This window comes from Xenopus laevis, chromosome 8L (assembly GCF_017654675.1).
Source record: "Xenopus laevis strain J_2021 chromosome 8L, Xenopus_laevis_v10.1, whole genome shotgun sequence".
Lineage (NCBI taxonomy): Eukaryota > Metazoa > Chordata > Amphibia > Anura > Pipidae > Xenopus > Xenopus laevis.
In genome coordinates, this window is record NC_054385.1 from 128,336,399 (window position 1) to 128,362,861 (window position 26,463).

The 26,463-nt window shown below is 41.4% G+C and overlaps 1 protein-coding gene across 2 annotated transcripts; it reads left to right on the forward strand.

Moving 5' to 3' along the window:
- The first annotated feature begins 2,463 nt into the window (after positions 1 to 2,463).
- On the forward strand, positions 2,464 to 25,989 carry atp1a2.L (ATPase, Na+/K+ transporting, alpha 2 polypeptide L homeolog). Of its 2 annotated transcripts, none has more exons than XM_041573651.1 (23): positions 2,464 to 2,754; positions 7,587 to 7,740; positions 8,295 to 8,354; positions 8,575 to 8,778; positions 8,926 to 9,039; positions 9,166 to 9,300; positions 9,435 to 9,552; positions 11,672 to 11,940; positions 12,802 to 13,000; positions 13,402 to 13,511; positions 14,595 to 14,729; positions 15,100 to 15,289; positions 15,579 to 15,754; positions 17,111 to 17,247; positions 17,462 to 17,612; positions 18,011 to 18,179; positions 18,260 to 18,414; positions 18,765 to 18,888; positions 22,242 to 22,387; positions 22,748 to 22,878; positions 22,970 to 23,071; positions 25,006 to 25,097; positions 25,503 to 25,989. In XM_041573651.1, the coding sequence occupies exons 2-23, from the start codon at positions 7,711 to 7,713 to the stop codon at positions 25,529 to 25,531; spliced, it is 2,976 nt and encodes a 991-aa protein (XP_041429585.1). In that variant the 5' UTR covers positions 2,464 to 2,754; positions 7,587 to 7,710; the 3' UTR covers positions 25,532 to 25,989. The 2 variants fall into 2 exon arrangements, with proteins under 2 accessions (XP_041429585.1, XP_018086999.1); XM_018231510.2 differs by having other exon boundaries at positions 7,636 to 7,740.
- The last annotated feature ends 474 nt before the right edge of the window (positions 25,990 to 26,463 follow it).

Consider the following 26,463-nt stretch of genomic DNA (forward strand, 5'->3'; position numbering starts at 1 on the left):
ATATGAAGAATAAATATATGAACCAAATTAATTAACGATAAATCAATTACCCAGCAACTCAACCCGATATAAAAGTAGGAAAATTGATATAAAAGACGGTGGAGTTGTCCCAAAACGTTCTACCTATTGAGATTACTATCCCTGGGACACCACAAAGCAAAGAAAGGCAGGAAAACCAGGACTGTGGTCTTGATTATTTAAATCTGGCCCTGTCTATTGAAGAGCTGTTTAGACCTCGCAAAACCACAAATCCTGGTCCCACTTGAGAATCCCAGTGCGGAATACAATAGAAAGGGAATAGAAGAGAGTGGGGCTTGAGTGCCGATTTCCACCAAACAACCTCCCCCCCTTTACCTAATAATTAGATAAAAAGGCTTAAAGCTAAAGTATTTTTTGAAAAACTTTTAAAGAGCAGAGTTCGCCAACGCGCGTTTCGCATGTAAGGCTTTCTCAAGGTGAATTTGCCTTGAGAAAGCCTTACTTGCGAAACGCGCGTTGGGGAACTCTGCTCTTTAAAAGCTTTTAAAAAATACTTTTTTGCAGATTTACAGTATGGAGATCCAAATTAAAGAAATTAAAGAAAGACCCTTTATCTGGAAAACCCCAGGTCCCAAGCATTCTTAAATCTAAGTGTTAAAAGGGGTTGTTCAACTTTAAATAAATTTTTAGTATCATGTAGAGAGTGATATTCGTTTCATTTTTTATTATTTGTGTTTTTTGAGTTACTTAGCTTTTTATTCAGCAGCTCAACAGTTTTCAATTTCAGCAGTCTGGTTGCTAGGGTCCAAATTACCCTAGAAACCATGTATTGATTTGAACAAGAAACTGGAATATGAATAGGAGAGGCCCGAATAGAAAGATGAGGAATAAAAAGATGAGGAATAAAAAGTAGCAATAACTATACATTTGTAGCCTTACAGAGCATTTGTTTTTGTTAGATGGGTCAATGACCCCCATTTGAAAGCAGGAAAGAAGCAGAAGAAGTAGGCAAATAATTTGGAAACTATAAAAATAAATAATGAAGGCCAATTCAAAAGTTGCTTAGAATTAGCCATTGTATAACATACTAAAAGTTAACTTAAAGGGGAACTATCACAAAAAAATAGTAAACATTTAATATAAGCTTCATCATACTGAAATAAGAAACTTTCTAAATACAATCAATTAAATATTCTGTATTGTTTCTGAAATAATCAAGTTTATCTTCACTATTCCTCTCTCAGCATCTGTTTCTCTTCATTCTCTCTTCAATCAGCAGTTGAGTGTCAGATATTCACTGACAGTTAGATCCAATATATCTTATAGGGGGGCTCCTTTTGCCTAGAAGATGGATTAGAGCTCACTCTATTAAACTCACCAGACATCATGTCTCTCTACATGCAGAATTTGTGCAAAAGGCAGTTATTTTGTTACATTTTGTTTGTGCTAGAATTAGTTATTTGAGTGGGCTCTAATAAATCTGCTAGGAAAGGAGCCCCCCTATAAGATATATTGGATGTAACTGTCAGTGAATATCTGACACCCAACTGCTGCATGAAGACAGAATGAAGAGAAATAGATGCTGAGAGAGGAATAGTGAAGATAAACTTGATTATTTCAGAAACAGTAAAGAATATTTAATTGATTGTATTGAGAAAGTTTCTTACTTCAGTATGATGAAGCTTGTATTAAATTTTCATTTTTGCTATAGTTTCCATTTAAATGGCCACAGCGAGGGACAAGGATAATTTATGAATTTTCAACTATAATAAAGAAAAAAATAAAGAGCGATTGAAAAGTTGCTTAGAATTAGCCATTTTTTAACATACTAAAAGTTAATATAAAGGTGAACCACCCCTTTAATGCAACTGGTCATGCAGTGGTCTGGTTGCTAGGCTAAGTCTGATCCTAGTAACCAGAAGGGCCATATAGCATTAAAACAAAATGTTACATAATTAAAAAAGGAATAAAAATGTAATTGTTGTAGAGAGTGTCACTTGAAAGGGCATTGTTTGCTTGAAAAGCACATTTAACTAGATTGTAAGCTCCACTGGGGCAGGGATAGGAATGATGGACAGTCTCTATAATGATTGATAATAATAATGATATATAGTGAATTAATATGTAAGATGGTTTTATTCTGGGTCCCTGTGCCCTGGTGTCATTAGGGGGGGACGTTAGTGAGGACTGGGAGTATTTGGGTCAGGCAGATAAAGGGGAATGTGGGGAGCTGAGGAGACAATTAGAGGGAAATACAGTGAGAGATAAGTCATACGGAGATGTGTAAAGCAGGGCTGGATCTGACGAGGAAGAAATAGATAAATTTAGAAATAAGGGCAGAGAGGGGGAGAGTGCAGGGGAATGAGGAGGAAAATGGAAATTCAAAGTGACAGACAGAGAAAGAAAGAGACAGACAAAGAGACAGAGGGACATAAGCAGGGGGTGGGAGGAAGGCAGGTTATTCTAGTTATTACCAACCTCTAATGGAGCCATGGCCAGTCCAAAGTTTATCAACTGGTACTGTGAATTTGGGGGGTTGGAGGAGGGGCCCAGATCCCCCCCCACAGACAGGGAGGAGCCTGCCCCCAATTCATCTCTAGTTTCAACAAGTGCTTCTTCCCACAGAAGGACAAACACACACGGGGAGCTATTTAAGGAAAGAATTCTTACATTTCATTTTATTTTATTTGGAGGATATTTTTTTTTTATTTGTCATTTTTTCCCCCCACCCCCTGATCGGATTCCGCCGAGAGGGAGAAAAAGATGGGGAGAGGGGTAAGTCTATATACTGTACTTACATAGCCATTCCAGGGACACCAGTATCAGATCATGTATTTTATATATATATATATATATATATATATATATATATATATATATATATATATATATACATATATATATTATATAGAGGCAAAACCAGCCTATTGGGTTTATTTAATGTTTATATGTTTAGATATGGGACCTGTTATCCATAATGCTCGGACATGGGGGTTTCCAAATAAGGGATCTTTCCGTAATTTGGATCTTTGTATCTTAAGTCTACTAAAAAATCATGTAAATAAACCCAATAGGCTCCAGACTTACTATAGTTGTTTCAGGAGTCAGAACCAGAGACCCAAATGGAATATACAAACACTGCTGTCAGTAGCAATTTACATTTACACCCCGGTTTAAACCCACTGAAAGTTTATATTGAAAGGTTGCTTAGAATTACATTTTCTTTTTTTTGGGTGGAGTTCCCCTTTAAAACATACTCCATCCTGATGATGCTTTGAATTGTCTATAGTCTGACCTATTCCTGCTGTAAGGTGTTAAACATACATGTATTGCCTGTACAGGTATGGGACCTGTTATCCAGAATGCTCGGGACCTGGGGTTTTCCGGATAACGGATCTTTCTGTAATTTGGATCTTCGTACCTTAAGTCTACTAGAAAATCATGTGAACATTAAATAAACCCAATAGGCTGGTTTTGCCTCCAATAAGGATAAATTCAACTTATTTGGGATCAAGTAACAGGTTCTGTTTTATTATTTCAGAGAAAATTTATAAATTTATAAATTTGACTTAATTCATTAAAATGGAATTTAAGAGAAATGGCTGTGCGGTAATTTGGAGCTTTCTGGATAACGGGTTTCCAGATAACGGATACCATACCTATAAAGGAGCAATGGGCTGAGTCTGGTAAAACATGCTGCTAGAAAGGGGGGGGGGGATTGAAAATTTAGGCAAAATCGATATTTTTAACTAGAGTAATCCCTGTTTTAAATGAGAACTAATCCGAATAAAAGCAAACGTAATTCCAATATACCTTAATTCATGTAAATCGAATTGCTATTGAAATTGGTACAAGTCTGACTCTGCACTGCTGTGTTTGACTCCTGAAAACATTCAGCAGACTCCAGACCTCCTATAGTTGTTTCAGGAGTCAGAAGCAGAGACCCTGATTGGGATATACAAACACTGCTGTCAGTTGCGATTTACATTTACACCCGGGTTTAAATCCACTGGGAAACGTGCAATTAATGTGTTTATCCATCCTGATCATGTTTTGCATTGTCTATAGTCTGACTTATTCCTGCTGTAAGCTGTTACACATACATGTATTGCCTGTACAGGTATTGGACCTGTTATCCAGAAAGCTCGGGACCTGGGGTTTTCCGGATAACGGATCTTTCCATAATATGGATCTTCATACCTTAAGTCTACTAGAAAATAAACCCAATAGGCTGGTTTTGCTTCCAATAAGGATTAATTATATCTTAGTTGGGATCAAGTACAAGCTACTGTTTTATTATTACAGAGAAAAATTTAATCATTTTTAAAAATTCGGATATAATAAAGAGTTTTCTGGATAACGGGTTTCTGGATAAAAGATCCTATACCTGTATTTTGAACTGCATTGTCTGCTGCCGCCTTCCAGCAGACAAGTTATCCTGTGTACCATGAATTCAACTGAATTACTTGGGTGACAGTGTCAGTACCTGTATCTCTGGGTCCATCAGTATCTTTCACTAATAAAACCCTGATGTGTTTCATAGTGAAAGGAAGTGCCCTTATAGTAAAGGAACCCTTCCTATACTCATGCTAAAACTCCCTTTACACCTGTATCCTCTTCCCTGGTTACCTGCTCAGTCCTATGTATAAAATTCTAGTATGTTACTCCCAGTATACATTTTCCTATCCATAGAGTTACTGGGACTTGTAGTTCAGTACAACATCTTCTATGCCTGATAACATATCTGATTAAAGGGGAAGTATGCCTGCTATTGAGAGTTCGCTGTATGACTTGCAGTACCACAATTCAACAAACCCATTCCATAGGGATCAATGGGGTGATGTTGTGGCATTTAAAGTGGACCCGTCACCCAGACACAAAAATTTGTATAATAAAAGTCCTTTTCAAATTAAACATGAAATCCAATTTCTATTTTTTATTAAAGCATTCATAGCTGTTGTAAGCTCATTTAAAAATCTCCGCTGTCAATCAAATATTGTCTGCCCCTCCTCTATGCCAGTGGCATAGAGGCGGGGCAGACAATTCCTTTCACTTTCCATTCAGCACTTCTTAGATGTCACTGCTCTCCCCACATTCCCCCAGTTCTCTTTAACATTTAATTGTGTAACCAGGACATGGGGATGGACATCAGGTCCCCCATTCTGGTGCACAAACAAGATTCTGAGATGATACAAGACTTGTCTTAATAACAGTGTCCACAAAATGGCTGCTGCCTGCTTGTTATAATTATGAATTCCCAGACTGAAGGAAGCAAAAATTAAATCGTTTATATAGTGTCATTAAAGTTCATTTTGCTTGACTAATGTGATAAAATAGGATTTTGAATAATTTTTTTGGGTGATGGGTCCCCTTTAAGACCCAGACACTGTTAGCCAATCAGAACTGCAGGCCTGTTGATTCAAGTGCAAACCATGCTACAAACACAGAAAGATTAGTGAAGTTGTGTTTTATTCGGTAATCCTGAAACTGAATGAAATCCTTTAATCCTTTTTTGAGGGGGTTAAAAATTCTGCAGGTGATGTCATGCTAGCATGATGACATAGTGATGGAAGAAATGTGCAGGTAAACCAAGATCTGGGGGTCTCCAGTATATGAGGATACAATTCTACACTGTAGACTGGGACTGGGGTGGCAAATTAGCAAACACAATGTTGTTGGGGGTATTTTCCTGTTCATATGTACATGGGGGCCAAAGCCCAGAGGATATTGGCTGAGTAATGGGATTGTGGGTTGTTTGGTGGAGCTGCGTGTTTATTTGTTCTGTAATGGAAAAATCATGGAATTCTATTCCCGGCCAATACGCGGATCTCATGCAGTATGAGACAGGTGCACCCAAGAGCAGCCACAAAATCTCTCTCTCATGGAACACACAGGCCAGGGTGGCCTCCCGATAGAATTAGGGGTCAAAGGGGAGAGGGAAAGTGCTGACCCCAAGGCGCAGCTGTGCACAGTGGTTGGACTGTAATTGATGGAAGTTTGTTGTTCCAGGGTGAATTGGAGGCGGAGTTGGGTGGGGGGGGTGTCCCAGGACTGAAGGAAGGCTGAGGCCCCATTCTAAGAGGAAGAATTACATTGTTCTGATATCTACAACCCTCTAGCCGGTGTAGACCTACAGCACCCACATCCCGTCCTGAAAAGCTCCACTAGTCTCCCTGTATGGGAAAAAGCAACTGCTATCAAAAATGGTTTGTATTGTAACACCATTTACCCACAAATACATGGGTAAACATCAGACCCCTTTATTCCCCGGGAGAAGGTCCCTCTCAACCTGGAGAGTCCTGGAGCAGGTTCAACCTAAGATTTAGGAATAGGTGTATTTGATCTTCTAGCTACCCCTAAGTGTTCAGGTAGGAGATCAGTTGCAGTAAGAATTGGGGTGAACGCCCATTGTCTTTCCTAGATATTCTTGTAACTATTGCTGTCATTGCTGTTTCTCTATAACCTTGTTATGAAATAAGGGGTCCCTTATCAAATTATGGCCAAAAATCCCTACAACCTCTGGAATAGAGCAAGACAGAGGCAGGGCAGGTTGGTCACAATGATATGTAAAGGTGCAATATGTACTCTCTGCTCTGCCTTCAAGCTATGAGAGATTTACATTGAAAATATCCCTTGAGTACGATCCTGGTGGAGCTTAGGTTGGTCAGTGAAAATTGCTATGAAAGCACTTAAGAAGACTTGCCCTAGCATTGGCTTATCCTCATCACATGGTCTCCTAAACCAGCTCAGGTTTCTCTGCAGCCCTTATACTTTCAGGTCTGGCACCTACATTCTTCCTTCTTCTCTCCTTGTTAATATACACCCAGGGTGGTTGGGGGTCATCTGACATCCCAGTTCAAGAAGAAGGTTCAATTTTTCATACTCTAGGGCAGTATTTTTTCTATTTGGGTTGAATCCCTATTTTCAGTCAAATATTTGGTCAAGGCCTTCTTACCTCATAAGAAGTATATAGTCTCCATGGTATCATTACAAAAATTACTGGAGCAGCAGCTAAGAGTTCTCCTCAAATCTTTCCTTATATGGAACTTAAGCTGGGCTTCCAAGAACACCAAGTACACCAAATAAGCTTTCGGATAATATATCACAATCTAAGTGGTCTTGACATTGGGACCCCATCCAAAAATGTGGGACTATCTAAGAGGGGAAGACTACCAGTTTGGGAACCTCTACTTTAGGGTATCACAGGTTAGGTCAGTGCCACTGTACTCCTACATAAGGCAGGACTTCTTGGCCATTAAAGATTCATTATTAGTGATGGGTGAATCTAACCAGTTTTTCCTGAAAAGTAGAAAATTTGCTGAAATGCATTGAAGTCTGTGGGTGTCTATGGGTGTCATTTTCACAATGAAACTTGGCAAAAAATTTCGCTCATCACTATTCCTTATACAATGTATATTTTAACAGGAGAACTAGTGGAAATATTTCTGGTTAAGGTGTAATTACATAGACAGATAACTGATATACAGTATCCTTCTAATAATATGGCCAATTGCCAATTACTGGTCTAAGTATCATGGGCCATTACCAATCTTAATGTTTAGATTCTTTATACATCTTTCGTGATAAATATGTTTTAATAATAACAGCGTCTCCAAACATGGAAGTCATCATTCTTCTCTCAACCTTAACGTGTAGGAAGGACGGGAGTATTCTCCGGCAGCAACCAACGCGGACAATGGAGGGGGCAAGAAGAAACAGAAAGAGAAGGAGATGGATGAGCTGAAGAAGGAAGTGGACATGGTGAGATATATCTTGACATTATGAAATGTACAAATGTCTTCCAAAGTATATCACACATCTGTATAGTATAGAGTAGATTAACTTAAGGCAGGGAACCCCAACCTTTTGAACCCTTGAGCAACATTCAGAAGAAAAAGGAGTTGGGGAGCAACACTAGCATGAAAAGTGTTCCAGGGGTGCCAAATAAGTGCTGTAATTGGCCATTTAGTAGCCCCTGTGTGGATTGTCAACCTACACTAAGGCTCTGTTTGGCAGTGCACCTGGTTTTTATACAACCAAAACTTGCCTCCAAGCCTGGAATTCAAAAATAAGCTCTTGCTTTGAGGCCACTGAGGCCACTGAGGCCACTGAGAGTAAGGGGTTGGAGAGCAACATGTTGCTCACGAGCTACTGGTTGGGGATCATTGACTTAAGGTATCCACTGCTCTAAAGGTCAACACCTTTTTATATAACTAAGCCAACTATGATGTGTAAAAAGGTCAGCAGTGTCAGATTCATTATAACTTTTACTGCTGGTTCATGTCTTGTAATTGGCCTATCTTTAATTTATACAGGAAGATCACAAGCTCTCCATGGAAGAGATTGGCCGAAAATATGGGACGGACCTTGCTAAGGTATGACATTGGTGTAAAGCACCTGCTGAGTTAAATCAGGCCTGTGTGGAGAGATACACTTAGTAGGGCTCCACAGATCAACAATTGTAGGTAGAAAGAGTGGGGAGCAGGACAAGGTAGTACAGGAGAAGGGCAAGATTGCTACAGAAGAGCAAGGTGGAGTCAGTAAGGCAAGAGGGACCATATTCTCTTTGACATTTTGTCTCATTTCAACCAACAGGGTTTGACAAATGCTAGTGCAGCAGAGATTCTGGCCCAAGATGGACCCAATGCTCTCACACCACCACCAACCACCCCGGAATGGGTGAAGTTTTGCAGGCAGCTCTTTGGCGGATTCTCCATTCTCTTATGGATTGGCGCCATTCTGTGCTTTCTGGCCTATGGCATTCAGATCGCCATGGAGGATGAGCCAATCAATGACAATGTAAGTCCAAGAAGATGTTTTAGAAGCTGCCAGCTGTCTCCTGGTAATTCCAAGCTTGTTTGAAGGCCTTATTGATCATCTAACCTAATGTCCAACTGTACACCCTGCCTGTCCCTTATATCTGTACAATGATGTGTCTCTTCTCAGCTGTACCTCGGAGTTGTCTTAGCTGCTGTTGTCATTGTCACTGGCTGCTTCTCTTATTACCAAGAGGCAAAAAGTTCCAAGATTATGGATTCCTTCAAGAACATGGTGCCACAGGTGAGAACCACCCATCGATTATCAAGCATCTCAACCACTTGGACAACAAAGTGTGTTAAGGCATAGTCAATATAAGTTATATAAACCCTAGTTATAAAACGAGTAAATCTCGCTTATTTTATGCAGCAAGCCTTGGTTATACGTGAAGGAGAGAAGCTCCAGATAAATGCAGAGCAGGTAGTGGTTGGGGATCTGGTGGAAATTAAAGGAGGAGATCGAATACCTGCAGACCTAAGAATAATTACAGCTCATGGGTGCAAGGTGAGTACTTTTAGCAAACTCTAGGTGTCTCCTAAATATAGGGCCACAGCCGGACTCCTTCCTTCCGAAACAGTTCTTAACTGGCCAATGGGTTTCCATGGTTACACCACTCTGATAACGTGTTTCTTTGGCAGGTGGATAATTCCTCTCTCACAGGAGAGTCTGAACCCCAAACTCGCTCTCCTGAATTCACCCATGAAAACCCACTAGAGACCAGGAACATTTGCTTCTTCTCTACCAACTGTGTTGAAGGTGAGCATAAACAGAAGTCCCTTATTAAAGGGAAAGTCGTATTAACATTAAAAGGAAAGTTAAGATTGCAATAAGGACAAATAAGGAGGTCAGAGTTCTCCTCTGTGCAGAGAAGAGGATGTTATTTTGGCCCTGGGAGCTGTCACATAAGAATGTGAGATGTGGGAGCCTTTGTACTTGTGCTGATCAGAACGATGGGGGGTTTCAGATGTGGAGTAATTCATAGCCAGATAGGCATACATTCAGACCCTTGGGGGGAGGCAATGAAAGAACAAAGCCAATGTGTTAGAAGTGACTGAATATTATTGTGGATTACAGAAGCAGCAGTTGCCGGGAGTAATAAATTCACTATAGAATGCTGAGTTGGCTTAGTCCTTATCCTGCAGTCTGTACAGGGGGTCCCTGAAGTGGCAGCCAGGTGTCAGGGAGGCATAACCAACAGGCTTTTCTTTAAGGATTACTCAGGCTAAATTTAAAAAGTCCTGCCTTATGGACATGGGCTTTTCAGGCAGAACAGATATTGCCAAGAACTATAATTTATATAAAGTAATAATGTTCAATCTGCAGTATGGCAATGGGACTTTAATTGCTGCTATAGACACCATCTCTCCCTACTATACCTGCTATCCCACAGTCACACTCCCTTCCCAGAGACTATTATCCACTGTTACTATAGACACCATCTCTCCCTACTATACCTGCTATCCCACAGTCACACTCCCTTCCCAGAGACTATTATCCCACTGTTACTATAGGCACCATCTCTCCCTACTATACCTGCTATCCCACAGTCACACTCCCTTCCCAGAGACTATTATCCCACTGTTACTATAGGCACCATCTCTCCCTACTATACCTGTTATCCCACAGTCACACTCCCTTCCCAGAGACTATTATCCACTGTTACTATAGGCACCATCTCTCCCTACTATACCTGCTATCCCACAGTCACACTCCCTTCCCAGAGACTATTATCCACTGTTACTATAGACACCATCTCTCCCTACTATACCTGCTATCCCACAGTCACACTCCCTTCCCAGAGACTATTATCCCACTGTTACTATAGGCACCATCTCTCCCTACTATACCTACTATCCCACAGTCACACTCCCTTCCCAGAGACTATTATCCACTGTTACTATAGACACCATCTCTCCCTACTATACCTGCTATCCCACAGTCACACTCCCTTCCCAGAGACTATTATCCACTGTTACTATAGGCACCATCTCTCCCTACTATACCTGCTATCCCACAGTCACACTCCCTTCCCAGAGACTATTATCCACTGTTACTATAGGCACCATCTCTCCCTACTATACCTGCTATCCCACAGTCACACTCCCTTCCCAGAGACTATTATCCACTGTTACTATAGGCACCATCTCTCCCTACTATACCTGCTATCCCACAGTCACACTCCCTTCCCAGAGACTATTATCCACTGTTACTATAGGCACCATCTCTCCCTACTATACCTGCTATCCCACAGTCACACTCCCTTCCCAGAGACTATTATCCCACTGTTACTATAGGCACCATCTCTCCCTACTATACCAGCTATCCCACAGTCACACTCCCTTCCCAGAGACTATTATCCACTGTTACCATAGGCACCATCTCTCCCTACTATACCTGCTATCCCACAGTCACACTCCCTTCCCAGAGACTATTATCCACTGTTACTATAGACACCATCTCTCCCTACTATACCTGTTATCCCACAGTCACACTCCCTTCCCAGAGACTATTATCCACTGTTACTATAGACACCATCTCTCCCTACTATACCTGCTATCCCACAGTCACACTCCCTTCCCAGAGACTATTATCCACTGTTACTATAGACACCATCTCTCCCTACTATACCTGCTATCCCACAGTCACACTCCCTTCCCAGAGACTATTATCCACTGTTACTATAGACACCATCTCTCCCTACTATACCTGCTATCCCACAGTCACACTCCCTTCCCAGAGACTATTATCCACTGTTACTATAGACACCATCTCTCCCTACTATACCTGCTATCCCACAGTCACACTCCCTTCCCAGAGACTATTATTCCACTGTTACTATAGACAACATCTCTCCCTTCTTTTGATTGGTTTACAGGTACCGGCAGAGGAATTGTTATCGCTACAGGAGATCGTACTGTCATGGGGCGTATTGCCACTCTAGCTTCAGGCCTCGAAGTAGGCCGCACTCCTATTGCCATGGAGATTGAGCACTTCATCCACATTATAACTGGTGTGGCCGTGTTCCTTGGAGTCAGTTTTTTTATCCTTTCCCTTATTCTTGGCTACAGTTGGCTAGAAGCTGTGATCTTTCTCATTGGCATCATTGTGGCCAACGTGCCAGAGGGTCTTCTGGCAACAGTTACGGTATGGTTACATCAGCGATATATTCATTTCTGGGGCGACCAGGGCTGTCTTTAGTTGTAATGGTGCCTGGAGAAAAACAGATTTAGTATGGGCCAGAGAACTTTCCAGCTTAAGGCCATTCAGTTGTAATTAAAATACAGTTCCTAGCTCTTTCCATTCAACAACACCTGAATGGCTCTTGGATGAAAAACTATGAAATTAAGTGTTTCTGGGTCAATCTTGTCTATAGTTGTTATACATTACTGTATTGCCACATTTTTCCTGCCTATAACTGCATTTCTGTAATTCTTCACTTTGTGAGGAACCCAAGGTATCCATAAAGACATCTTTGGAGTATAGTTACTTGTTCTGAATTGATAGTACATATTGAATCATTTACAATAGTGCTATCCTACTTCTGGGGTACAGAGGCCCAGAATTTTTCTGGGCCTCTGCAGGCAGAGTATGACACACAGAGAGCATAGGGCAGGCAGGGTATGACACACAGGGAGTATAGGGCAGGTAGAGTATGACACACACAGGGAGCATAGGACAGGCAGAGTATGACACATACAGGGAGCATATGGCAGGCCGAGTATGGCACACACAGGGAACATAGGGCAAGCAACATAGAGCAGGTGACAGGGAAAGCTATCAGGACAACTCCTCAGATGAACAGTTTATACTGTCGTACATACAGTGACACAGTGCTGGTGACCTTTGAGCAGTTTTATGAGGTGTGAATAGGTGAACAATGTGGGCAGTTTCAGTCCGAGTTGTGAACGGTACAGGGATTTAGGGTGTAAACAATAGAGGTGTTACAGGTCGGATGGAGCACTGCTCTACAACTTAACACTCTACTTTTCCTCATCCTTCTTCAAGGTGTGTCTAACTCTCACTGCCAAAAGAATGGCTCGCAAGAACTGCCTGGTGAAGAACCTGGAAGCTGTGGAGACACTTGGTTCCACCTCGACCATCTGCTCAGATAAGACCGGAACTCTAACACAGAATCGAATGACTGTAGCTCACATGTGGTTCGACAACCAGATCCATGAGGCTGACACCACCGAGGACCAGTCAGGTATGATGCTTCAAGAGTTTAATAAGATGCATGTGTGGGAGTTTCTATAGGATGCTGCCTAAAATGTACCGAGGTCCACTGGCAAAATCATGTCCCACTAACAGGGTATCACTGAGTAGTCATGTTTGTAAGGTTCCAGTATGCATCCTTGTAGCTCTCTATATATAACAAATGTGTCTTGATATAACTGCAGTTCAAGGAACGTGGGTTGAACTAGAAAAGACACCATAAAAGTGGAGAGAGAAATTGGGATTTGTTATGGATCCCATAGCCTTTCATTTGCCTTTTTAGCGTCAACTCTTCTAGGTTTGGGCATTTCGGCCACTAAGACTCTTTTTGGTGTTTTAAAAAATATCTCTTGACATGAACAAGGAATAACTGCTACAACCTACTTTTTATAGGTGCAACGTTTGACAAAAGCTCTCCTACCTGGACTGCTTTGTCTCAGATCGCCGGCCTTTGTAACCGCGCAGTCTTCAAAGTGGGACAAGAAAAAGTGTCTGTGTCAATGGTGAGCCACAGCTATGGCTACTTCTGGGACATTGCAGAACATGTCTAATTGGGTCCACCAGACGTTTAAAGGAGAACTAAATCCTACAAATGAATATGTCTAAAAATACAATATTTTATACAGTGAACTTATTGCACGAGGCTAAAGTTTGAGCTTGTCAATAGCAGCAATGATCCAGGACTTCAAACTTGTCACAGGGGGTCACCATCTTGGAAAGTGTCCGTGACACTCACATGCTCAGTGGGCTCTGATTGGCTGTTGAGAAGCTAAGCTTAGGGCTCGTCACTAATTATCCAGCAGAAAATGAGCTTCCCTGTAATATAAGCTGATGCTACAGGTTTGCTGATTATTAAATTGTGATGCTAATTGCACTGGTTTCTGTGCTGCCATGTAGTAATTATCTGTATTAATTACTAATCAGCCTTATATTGTGACATTTCTATTCTATGTGTACTGTATATTGTGAGTGGGTCCCTAAGCTCAGTAAGTGACAGCAGCACAGAGCATGTGCAGTGAATCAGCAGAAAAGAAGATGGGGAGCTACTGGGGCATCTTTGGAGACACAGATCTTTACTGCTAAAGGGCTGTGGTTGCCTTGGGCTGGTACAGAAGCACAAAATATAATGTACAACATTTCTAGCTACTTCTTAAATTAAGCTCTACTTCTCCTTTAACTGTTGCAAATTTCCAGTTATATCTCCAAGAGTGGAAGCCACCATATTACTTTCCTCATCACCACAATGACGGTTAGAACTAGTGGTCAATACATTTCAGCAAGTGTAATAAATTTGATATTTTGGCAACTCGGGGGAATTTACAACTGCAAGTTGGCCTCAAAAACTAAGATGGCCTCAAAATTCAAAAATTCAAAACTGGGCACTTCCATATAGTTGTGCTCAGTGCTATTCAGTCCTTCCCGTCTCCTGTTCCTATTGGGTGCAGGTGTGACCACCACCTCCCTGGTAGCTCCAGGGCTCTCTCAATTGGTGTAGTCAACATCACCTTCAATTACAGGAATCTATGGAGTCCGATATAAACTCACATGAAGTGCAGGTCTAACACCCTTAATTATGCACCAAACAGAGAGACACAGCTGGTGACGCCTCAGAATCAGCTCTTCTGAAATGCATTGAGTTGTCCTGCGGCTCGGTGAGGAAATTAAGGGAGCGGAACCCCAAAGTGGCTGAAATCCCATTTAATTCTACAAACAAGTTCCAGGTAAGGTATCGTTGCTGAACTACCGCTCACCAGCGTGAGGTATACAACTATTCTGGATAATCTGCAAGGGGGTTATCTAGTAAGAAGGCACAAAGTTATGGGGCTCCAGCTTTTACTGCACCATATAAATTGACAACAAGTTTTGCAATTCATTTGTTATTAAATGTAACAAAGATAGTGTCTGTCTTTCCTTTGCTATTTCTGAACTGCTGGTCATGACTGCATATCCACTGAAGTTATTGGCTCTACTTCAATCTATCATTTAATTCCTACAAGGCAATCATTTACAAATGAAGATGAGGTTTATTTGGAGATGAAGGTATTAATAGTAGGATGGCCAGTAGGAATATTCTCTTGTTGCTCTTCGCAGTTGTCTATTCACGAGCGGGAAGACAGCCCAGAGGGCCACCTCCTGGTGATGAAGGGGGCCCCAGAGAGAATCCTGGATCGCTGTTCCACCATTATGCTACACGGCCAAGAGCAGCCCTTGGATGAGGAGATGAAGGATGCCTTCCAGAACGCCTACTTCGAATTGGGGGGCCTGGGAGAGAGAGTTCTAGGTGGGTCAGAACAATGGGCACATGTTAGGCCATCCAGGAGAATCCCTAGATCTCAGTTGTACGTTACACCAGATCCTATTAATTACTAATTAACCATTACAGTCCATAGACACTTACCCATTATTCTGTGTCGCATGGTATCACTGAAAACACTTCTAGAAATAAGGAACAACATTAAATCTGAACCTAAATGTTGCGAAGTGCCATGGTATATTGTCTGCCATATTGATTCGGGCTCTTGGTCCAAAGAAGCTTCCATTGTCACTGGGGTTTTCCTACTTGTACCCAGGGTTCTGCCATCTGTACCTACCGGCTGATAAGTTCCAACGTGGGTTCAAGTTTGACACGGACGAACCCAACTTCCCTATCACCAGCCTTTGCTTCATTGGCCTCATCTCGATGATCGATCCCCCCAGAGCAGCGGTGCCTGATGCCGTGGGAAAATGTCGCAGCGCAGGGATCAAGGTAAGTGGTTGTGGCTATTTGGCTGGCAGCAAGATAAGATCCACAAGTACTTCCACCACTTCCATCACTTACTCAGATACAAAGTTCTGATTCTCTGTACTTCCTGCTCCAGGGCTGCTTTCCTTCCCATAGTCAAACAGGAACCTCCCCCAGATAAGTGAAAAACAAAATGTTCCCCCAGTACTTTCTCGGGTATAGACCAATGATTGATGGTGCTTTTGCTCCTGGGCTGTTCTTTCTCTGTAGTCAAAAATGGAATGGGAATCCATTCTTCTCCAGTACTCTTCCATAGCAGAGATCTTATACATTATATTCCCTGCCCTATTGGGAACACTTAAGGAGAAGGAAAGGTTAAACTAAGTAAGCTTTATAAGAAAGATCTATATAAATACACCAGTTAACCCTCAAAGTAACTGAGTCCTCTATTATAAGAAACAGCACATTTCTTTCCTTCTATTGTGTACTCATGGGCTTCTGTATCAGACTTCCTGTTTTCAGATTAAACCTCCAGGGCTAGGGCTTGAGCATGCTCAGTTTGATACTCTCCCCCTCCCTGCTGTAATCTGAGCCCAGAGCTATGAGTGAGCAGGGAGAGACTCAGGCAGGAAGTGATGTCACACAAAAATAATATGGCCGCTGCTATCCTTAACAAACAGAGAGAGCTTCTAGAGCTGTTTACTCAGGTATGGTAAAGCATTCTGCAGAAAAGATAGTGTTATAGCTTGTACTATTGTTGCTAATCCATTGGCAATAAACTGCTTCTGGAGCTTTCCTTCTTGTTTAAATACTATTTACCAACATGGATACTTATTTGGGTGCAAGTTATAACTATTCATGCATTTTTGCACATAGTTCATTGCATATGTTTGTAAACTCTTCTCTGTAGACTTGGCAATGCTGTGTAGTGTTTTTTTTTGGAGCTGGCTCCCTCTAGTGGCTGAAATGATAAAATTGCAAGTTGGCTTTTTAGAAGCCATTTATTTTTCTAAAATAGAAAGGGAAACAAAGTTATTATGGCCCTGTAAGTGAAACCATTTTACCAAATTCTTCTGAATTTCCATTTATGGACAGAATAAAAATGTCAAAGCTCCATCTCCTGTACTACAGTTTATGTTGGCTGGAGGGTTAAAGACAATGCTCAAAGTTTTTTTTTCATTTAAATTTTGTTCAGAGTAACATTTTCTGTACTATATTTTAGCTGAGGGTTAAAGTAAATGTGCATTCTCTAATATATAATTGTTAAACTATTCTTTAACAGTTTAGCAATAATATATTAGTGAACAATGAGTAAAAAGTCGGTCAGGGGTTGTACATGTTGACTAATGGACCAATTAATTATTTTTTGTTCTCGTCCAGGTGATTATGGTTACTGGTGACCATCCAATCACTGCTAAGGCCATAGCCAAAGGTGTGGGTATCATCTCTGAAGGAAATGAGACGGTGGAGGATATAGCGGATCGGCTGAATATACCAGTCAACCAGGTGAACCCAGGGTGAGCAAGGATCTGTCTTAATGTTTGTGTGATGCCCTTAGATGAACAGCTTCTTTTTCTGGTGCAACCAAATGTTGCTCGTGCTGTCTGTCTCCAGTACATAGCATGAGGCAGCTGGTAGCACCAAAAGAAGGTTGTTAGGGCAAAGAAGCATGAACATAAAGCAACCAACTCAATACACTGGCATAAATGGACTCCTGTGTGTCTGTTTTAGGGAGGCAAAGGCTTGTGTGGTCCATGGTTCTGATCTGAAGGACATGACCTCTGAACAACTGGACGACCTCCTCAAGAACCACACGGAAATTGTTTTTGCTCGGACCTCCCCCCAGCAGAAGCTGATTATTGTTGAGGGCTGCCAGAGACAGGTAATGGCCAGTATCCAAACATGCCCCAATGCCCAATATAATGATTAGGTTTCTGCAGGAACATGTTAATCAGAGAGGAATATTTTGATACCATGTACAAGGATCTTGCTATATTATAATTCCTTAGGCACAGTCTACTTGTCGTATGGGTGGAATACTTGGCTCAAAGGGCGATCTATGGCAGAAGTTACATATGGGGCTGCATTGCACAGTTACTATGTATCTATTACATTACACTTTGTATTCCACATACTAAACCTTTGAGGATCAGCAACAGTGCTCAATACCTGTGCCCCCTTTTTGCATCTTGAGCCTCTTGGAGGCTTGATATGTGTGCCCAAAAGCCTTGACAAAGCTTTATTATTTATAAAGGCTATAAACTTTCTTCTCTCCTGCAGGGGGCAATTGTAGCAGTGACAGGAGATGGTGTCAATGACTCCCCAGCTCTAAAGAAAGCTGATATCGGGGTGGCTATGGGAATTGCAGGATCTGATGTATCCAAACAAGCAGCCGACATGATTCTATTGGACGATAACTTTGCTTCCATCGTGACGGGGGTAGAAGAAGGTCAGTAAATTCTAGATATTCCCCAGTGGCACCATCTCTTCAGTCGGTGTCCAAATGTTAATTATTGATCTTTCTAACAGGTCGGCTTATATTCGACAACCTTAAGAAGTCCATAGCTTACACCCTGACCAGCAACATCCCTGAAATAACTCCATTCCTGCTCTTCATAATTGCCAACATTCCGCTGCCACTGGGGACAGTTACCATCCTCTGTATTGATCTTGGAACTGACATGGTGAGCACCTCTGGGGACCACAATTTGCTAAGATTAGTTAGGGGCTTATGGAAGACCTGTTTATCAATTTGTTTCAGTAGTTGTACAATTGGGCCAACAATATCATTGTATCACAACCATATATTGCACAGTTCTGGGTTCCGTGGTGTTTATCCATTAATTTCATCTATACTGACCTTTATAGAAGTCTTTGATTTGGTTTTTACCACCCTTTGACTATTTAAGTCGGGAGCAGCTGCACCCTATTCAATTGCCAAATAAGCCCCTATCCACCCAACACCTTAAAGAACAGCCATCCCAGTAGTGCTTAATCACAAATAACAATGACTTTTCCCCCCCCCCCAAACTAGGTGCCTGCTATCTCTCTAGCATACGAGGCAGCTGAAAGTGACATTATGAAAAGGCAGCCAAGGAACCCACGGACAGACAAGCTGGTCAACGAGCGTCTAATCAGCATGGCCTATGGGCAGATTGGTGAGTGCGGACACAGTCAGGCCCTTATCTACCTTATAGGCATCCAGTGGCCAGAGACTGTCACCTCTTCAGTCTATAACGAACACTGCCGCAATGCTCATACACCTCATACACCTCAGCAACCGCTCCTCCTCTGCCTCGCCATTCTGCCAATCCCTACACTGGCTTCCGCTACCTTTCAGAATAAAATTCAAATTAATGACCCTGACATTCAAAGCACTTCTTAACTCTGCCCCACCCTACATCTCTGAATTCATCTCTAGATACTTACCCAACCACTTACTACGCTCCTCTACTGACCTGCTCCTCTACTTTTCTCTCATTACCTCCTCACATGCTCACATTCAAGACTTTGCAATGGCTGCACCCTCCATGGGATTCTCTCCCACAGTCTGTCCGACTTTCTCCAAACCTTTCTGCTTTCAAAAGGTCTCTTATAACGCACTTATTTAGAGAAGCCTACCCTCACTCTGCTTAAATACCAAATGCAATACCACATACGAACTACATCTCATCCACTTAATTCTGATCTTGCCCATTCCCACACCTTGGGGCAAATTCACGAAGGCGCGAAGCGCCGAACGCTAGCTTTAATTCGCTAGCGTTTGGCATTTTCGCTACTGCGCAAATTCACTAACGAACGCTGGCGTAGTTTCGCTAGTGTTACTTTGCAACCTTACACCAGGCGAATCTTCGCTAGCGACGAAACTACGCAAATTCACTAACTTGCGCAGTGTAGCGAACGCTACCTTTTACGCTAGACTTCCTTCGCCACCTCAGACCTGGCAAAGCGCAATAGAGTAGATAGGGATTTTTTCAAAAAAAGTCAAAAGTCCCAAAAAACGCTGGCGTGTTTTCTACATGATGGCTGATAGGCTGAAAAAGATCGAAAATTTTTTGGGGCTCCCCTTCCTCCCCCCTACTTTTCCTGACACATGGCAACTTACCTAGACAGTGGGCACATGTGTAGGGCAAAATAAAATTTTTATTTGCAGATTTGAAGGTTTTCTAGGCATTTGTAGTGCTGATACGTGTTCCTCCATTGAAATTTGAATTTCGCGCCGTATGCAAATTAGCCTTCTCTAGCGCAACTTCGCTTTATATAGCGAAACAACGCTAGCGCAACTCCGCAACCTTACGCTACCCCTGTGCGCAACTTCGGATTTTAGTGAATTTGCGAAGCGCTGGCGAAACTACGCCTGGCGAAGTGCGGCGAAGTGCGGCGAAGTTGCGCCTGGCGCAACTTCGCATCTTAGTGAATTCGCCCCCTTGTGTCTTATTCCCTTCCCTTTAGATTGTAAGCTCTTTTTGCACAGGGCCTTCCTTTTGTACCGGTATTGGTTATGAACACATTTACTTTACAGTGCTGCAAAATATGTTGGCGCTATATAAATACATGTTAATAATAATAATGGCCCATTGCCAGGGTGGCAGCTTAGGGAGGGCAGCCCTTGGGTGTCTATATGGTAAATTAAAATAAATCCCCCAGCCAGCCCATGCCAGCCAATCACAGGAGGATGCCCAAGGCAATCCCCTGGCTTCTTCCACACCCAGTCTGACAACCCTCCAACCCTGCTTTCTCAATCCACACTCCTATTTCCACTCAACTTTGACACTCGCCACTTCTGCAAGGCCTGAAGTTAGAAGAGGCTGCAGAGATATCTAGGGTTCTATCTCCACCTCAAAAGATACTTGCCTCTTCTGCCTACCCCGAGTTCAGGCCCTGCCTCCAGCCCATCACCAGATACCTACAATATGGCAAAATCCTGTGGCAAGGGAGGTGTACATTCAGATATGCAATTGTACAAGCCTAATCAACTACTTTTGTAATGTCACCATTGAGCATCAATGACGATACTAAGTGCGAGCATTTAAATGAAATTTTTTCACTGCAATTGATCTCATGTATGGGGAAAGCAAAGCGCCTGACTCCCATAATAGAATAAGCAGGCTCCTGAAATAGAAAACAAACAGGCCAATTTATTTTCAGGGTCTGCGTTACAAAGATGAATCGCTCTGCTTAGAAAGTCGAATGATTACTTTGCACAGCCGAATCAGGAGATATGGGCCGTACTTGGTTTTATGACTCCAGAAATACCCAGCTAGAGATTCGATTGTTCATTCCGATGGAAATGTACTGGGAAATAATGAAATGCAATTTATCTTCCTGCGAAGGGAGTGATTAATAGAAACCTGGGAGTTAATTACACAGCCACTGTTCCATGCCTTACTTACTGTAAATATGGCATTAAGCTCACACAGGCAGGCATTGCCATGTCAGGTTGGATGATAATGGGCTAGAGGAGTAATGGAAATTACTGAATCCGACAATATTTACATCTCATAACAGAAACAAAAGCTGTGATGAATTTTGGCAGAGAGTTGGAGAATACAACACTTTAAGCTTATTCATTTAGGATATGGGAAAATGTTTGCTAAAAGTACCTCTAATAGTCCTATATCATTTTGTCCTAAATGTGACGAGACTAATGTGTCAATTTTTCATTATTTATGGTCCTGTCCAAAAATTAACCTTTTTTGGAGGGAAGTTATTAATTTTTTGAATTCTAGACTGAAGATAAAAATTAAACTATCTCCATGTATTGCTTTACTGCATCTAGATATTAATATGCTTTCTGCAAATCCTAAGTCAAATATTATCTCTCATGAGAGTAAATTATTGACTTCCTTTTTTCTAGCTGCTTCTAGGAAAGCTTTATTTAATTTCTGGTTACAAAAGGAACCCCCCTCATTATCGGACATCATCTCTTATATGAATCAGCTTAGTTGGCAAGAAGCCTTAATAACTAAAACTAAAGGAAGTATTTCCAAAGATTCTTTTAGGCTGGTTTGGTCTCCTTATTTTGAAATCTGTAACTCCAATACTGGCGATCAAATAATGCGCTTTCTTCAATAGTTCAATAGTTAGATGACACTCCAGATGATAAATGGGCTTTTTCTTTCTTTTATTACTTGTGCATCCACTGGCTTAGTTAATTTTTAGTTCGTTTTTTGTTATTTTTCATGAATAATATAGTTTTGATACTATCATGCCATTGTCTCCTTTGCAACATATTTTCTTCATCTGCATAACATTTGTTGTCATTTTGATTTCATTTGTTTAATATGAAAATCAAATAAAATATTTTAAACACAAAAGCTGTGATGATTGTATAGCAAGGAACGGCAAGTTGGTTGAAAGAATTTCACTGCATATAGAGCCTTTATCTTAGCTGGCAGGGGGGCTACAGGTTGGTTCTAGTCGTGCCCATGTTACAGTTGGCCATACATGAACACATATTCTGATTTTCCTCTTTCCTTATATCATCATCATCATCATCTCTGTTCTTCAGGTATGATCCAAGCCTTGGGTGGGTTCTTCACCTATTTTGTAATCCTGGCGGAGAATGGATTCCTACCCTACAGCTTGCTGGGAATCCGCTTGGACTGGGATGATCGGTCCAATAATGATGTGGAAGACAGTTATGGGCAGGAGTGGGTAAGCTGGGCATATCCAATTGGGGGGGGGGGAGATAACTCTTGTTAAGTTTAACTATCAGAAGGCTAGGTATTCTAGTGGGTTTTGCCTATCGAAATGCATAGGCCAAGAATAATGAAGATGTAGGAAGGCTTAGCCTCCCAAAAATAGGCCAACAGCTATAGATTCATTAATAATTATAAGTTCTCTCTTTTATTAGCCTCCTCTCCAAAAATGTCTCCCTCCTTCCCTGAGAAAACACTATGCTATCTCTTCTACAGGACTAACTAAGCTACTATATAGCTGAGGCAGAAGATAGGTCACACCTTGGATATTATGACCAGTTGGTTACCTGTTTTGGGTTTTTTTTTTTTTGCCTAGACCTATGAACAGCGCAAAGTGGTGGAGTTCACATGCCATACTGCATTCTTTGCTAGTATTGTGGTGGTGCAATGGGCTGATCTAATCATCTGTAAAACCCGAAGAAACTCTGTGTTCCAGCAGGGAATGAAGTAAGCAACTAAGAAACAAACAATGACAGGTTCAACGCATTATGAGTCCTGCAGTGTTTTTACTCTGATTCTATCATTATGTTTCCATCAGGAATAAGATTCTCATCTTTGGTCTCCTTGAAGAGACGGCTCTGGCTGCCTTCTTGTCATACTGCCCTGGAATGGATGTGGCTCTGAGAATGTATCCTCTCAAGTGAGTAATTGATAGACCTAGAACTTCCTCTCAAATGGATTTTTAACAGACCATAAACTTTTATTTTGTTCTGGACTTGACACTGGGCTTAGAATGTTCTCTTTCAAAAGAGTTATTCATAGACCTATAACTTCCTATTTTACTGTCCTGGATTGGATGTGGCTTTAAAACGTATCATCCCAAGTGGTGTACTCATAATCCTATAACTTCTTGGCATACTGTTTTGAAATGGATGTGGATCTGAGAATATATAATTTCAAGTGATGTACTCATAGATCTGGAACACTGTCCTAGAATAGATGTGGATATGAGAAATTTCCCTTTTATTGATAGACCTAAAACTTCCTCTTCTTCTCACATGGAGGAGGCTCTGAGAATGTATCCACTTCCAAACTTTCCTGGAATGAATGCGGCTTTAAGGATATATCCACTTTAGTGAAATATTGGTAGACCTAGAGCTTCCTCCCATTCTGTCCTGGAATGGGTGTGTTTTATCTAAAATAAGTTATTGATATACCTAGAATCCCCTATGACATTGTCCTGGAATAGATGTAGCTCTGAGGATTCATTCTCTCAAGTGAGTCAATGACAGACCTAGGACTTTCTAAATGGGTAATATGAACAGAGACATACAGTAGGATATCTCCTTTGTAAATGTGGAAGCACCATTTTTTATCATAATCCTGAGTTTGGTGTTAGGACTCATGGAGAACTCTCCATTGTACCAAGCCTCACACAAGCCAACACAGGGGAAAACTCTATATACACCGAAAGTTAACCAGCTATAAAAGCAGTGAAAAAATGTGTTAGACATTATTAAAGAATGTGAAAAATATACCAGCAGTTCTTGCGTTAGACTTCACAGCATTTCACACATAGACCACTGGCCTCCAGACTAAACATTTCAGAGTTTGCTTTTATCTCTGCAGCTTATATAGCAGCTATTTTACTCCATTACACCAGATGGAGCCCAAACCATAATATGAGTATGATCTTTAACCGTCAGCTGCTTTAGCTGGCAGCTGTGGCATAAACCTGTTGAATATAAGCGAGTTTGCAATTTAAGTTCTCTGAATTAAAGTAAATAGTGTTTTTCTAGAAATACTCTTCTAAACAATTATCTTTTGATGAGAGTCTTCTATTATTGGGCTTGAAGACATCCAGTGTCTCGCTTGTTTGTATTTATGAGAAGGGGATGAAAGGCTGGGAATGATACAGGGCAAGCAAAATACAAGCAGGATAGTTACATAGTTACATACAGTAGTTAAATCCAGGTTGAAAAAGTCCATCAAGTTCAACGCCTCCAAATGAAAACCCAGCCCCATACACACACCCCTCCCTACTTTCACATAAATGATATATACCCATATCTATACTAACTTTGGCGTTTAGTATCACAATAGCCTTTGATATTATGTCTGTCCAAGAAATCATCCAAGTCCCTCTTATAGTCATTAACTGAATCAGCATCACAACATCACCCGGCAGTGCATTCCACAACCTCACTGTAAAGAACCACCTACGTTGCTTCAAACGCATCAGATGGCGCATCAGTTGTCTTATCTTCCTTAGGCAGTCATGAAATGGGTAACCTAGATGGGCCAGAACCTGTAAAATGTACAAACTAGAAATGGAAAATAGACATGAGATAGACATTGGGCTCCCCTGAGCATAAAGGAAGGTGAGCATAATAAATAGTTAAATCTCAGGTAGTTTGGGTATTTGGGCCAGGAACAGTAAAAACTTTGAAGCCAGTAGGGAAGAAAGCCTGAGATAGACATGGAGCATTAATACTGTATTCACAGTCAGCTAGAGAATGGGCAGCTAAGATGGGACAGAAACCTCTAAGCCCTCTAAAACTCTGAACAACCAAAAAATGACTGCATCTTCATTTTGTTTTGATCAGCTAAGGATCCTGTTTTTACCCCCTACAGGGTGACCTGGTGGTTCTGTGCGTTCCCCTACAGTCTGCTGATATTTTTGTATGATGAAGTGAGGAAGCTGATCTTGAGACGTGATCCAGGCGGTAAGTTATTAAAAACAACACTACAAACAGGCATACATTCTCAGGAGAAAACTAAGGCCATAGGTCGATTTCCCCCATCGTCAGGGCTCCATATGTCTGTAAGGATGATCAATGCTGATGTTTTCCATTGACTTCATGTGCTGCTTGCAGTGTTCAGGAGCAAGTTTCTCTGATGAAACTTTATCTTGAACTCTGTAGGGTGTGCCTATGAGATAGATAAGTATTACCATGCCCTTCTAAACATGCCCAACCACTACCATTCTAATGCTTATCATCTAGATTGCTCCTTTACCAGCGCAAGCTTCATTCAGTAGGAAGACACAAATTATTTTAGTCACCCACCATTCACAGACACTGGATTATAATGAACAAACCATTAACCTGATCATTATCCTTAATTCACAGGTTGGGTGGAGAAGGAGACCTACTACTGAGGAGCCTGTGCCGAATAGAGTTGGCTTGGGGAAGCAAACATGTTTTGTCGATAATTCTGATTTGGGGTATTCACATAGGGTTGTATTTTAAAGGAGGGTTAATGGTAGGGCAAGAAGACCTGTCCCAGTGAGTTGAGGAACCTTCTCTATCAATTTTTTCATTATTCGGAGCAGGACGAGTTATTCAACAGAACAATTTTCATGTTGATCTGCCAAGCCAAGAATTATGGAAGCCCCTCCTGAACTAACCATAGCATGGGTTGAAATGAAGATGTTCTTCCAGTGACCATAATGTCTTCTAACATATCCATGAATAATCTACCACACCAGCCTTTATTCTCACCACTCCTTGCCCTGTGTCCTTCTTGTACAGTGACTCTTGCCTCCCTGTTTTTATCAAGCCACAGAGTTATATATACAACAAACAATAAACATATACGCATTACATTTTAAAGATACACTTGCCTTCTCTGCTTTTTTTCCCTGTGGGGATATTGGAAAAGGAACCCAAAATAATACATATATTTAACTGTAACATTAAGTAGAAAAGAAGAAATTGTGGTAAAAAAGAGAAGTGGAAAGGCAACACAGAGGAAACCAAAAAGGAGAGCATGAGAGAGAAGAAGATAAAAGGGGTTAGAGAGCAGAGAGTCAAATAGGGATCAGATACACAGAAAGGGGACATGTAACGTAAAGCTAAACAGAACTTAAGGTGACCCATCTGCAACTCTATGGAGCTCTATTGAATGGAATGTGCTTAGACTGTTGTTGGTTATAGTGATCTAGTGGGTATAGAACCTTGTTAATATAGGAGAGAACACTGTATTCCTGGGTGGGTATGTTGTTGAAACAAGTTAATATTTTGTATTGGTCTAGTAACCCATAGCAAGCCTTCTCACTTGCTCATTTTAGCAGAACTGAATGGCTGGGTG

Coding starts and splice junctions, on each gene's coding strand:
- atp1a2.L (XM_018231510.2), top strand. Junction 14,730..15,099: donor ATTCTACAAACAAGTTCCAG/GTAAGGTATCGT, acceptor TGCTCTTCGCAG/TTGTCTATTCACGAGCGGGA. Junction 18,180..18,259: donor CGTGACGGGGGTAGAAGAAG/GTCAGTAAATTC, acceptor TCTTTCTAACAG/GTCGGCTTATATTCGACAAC.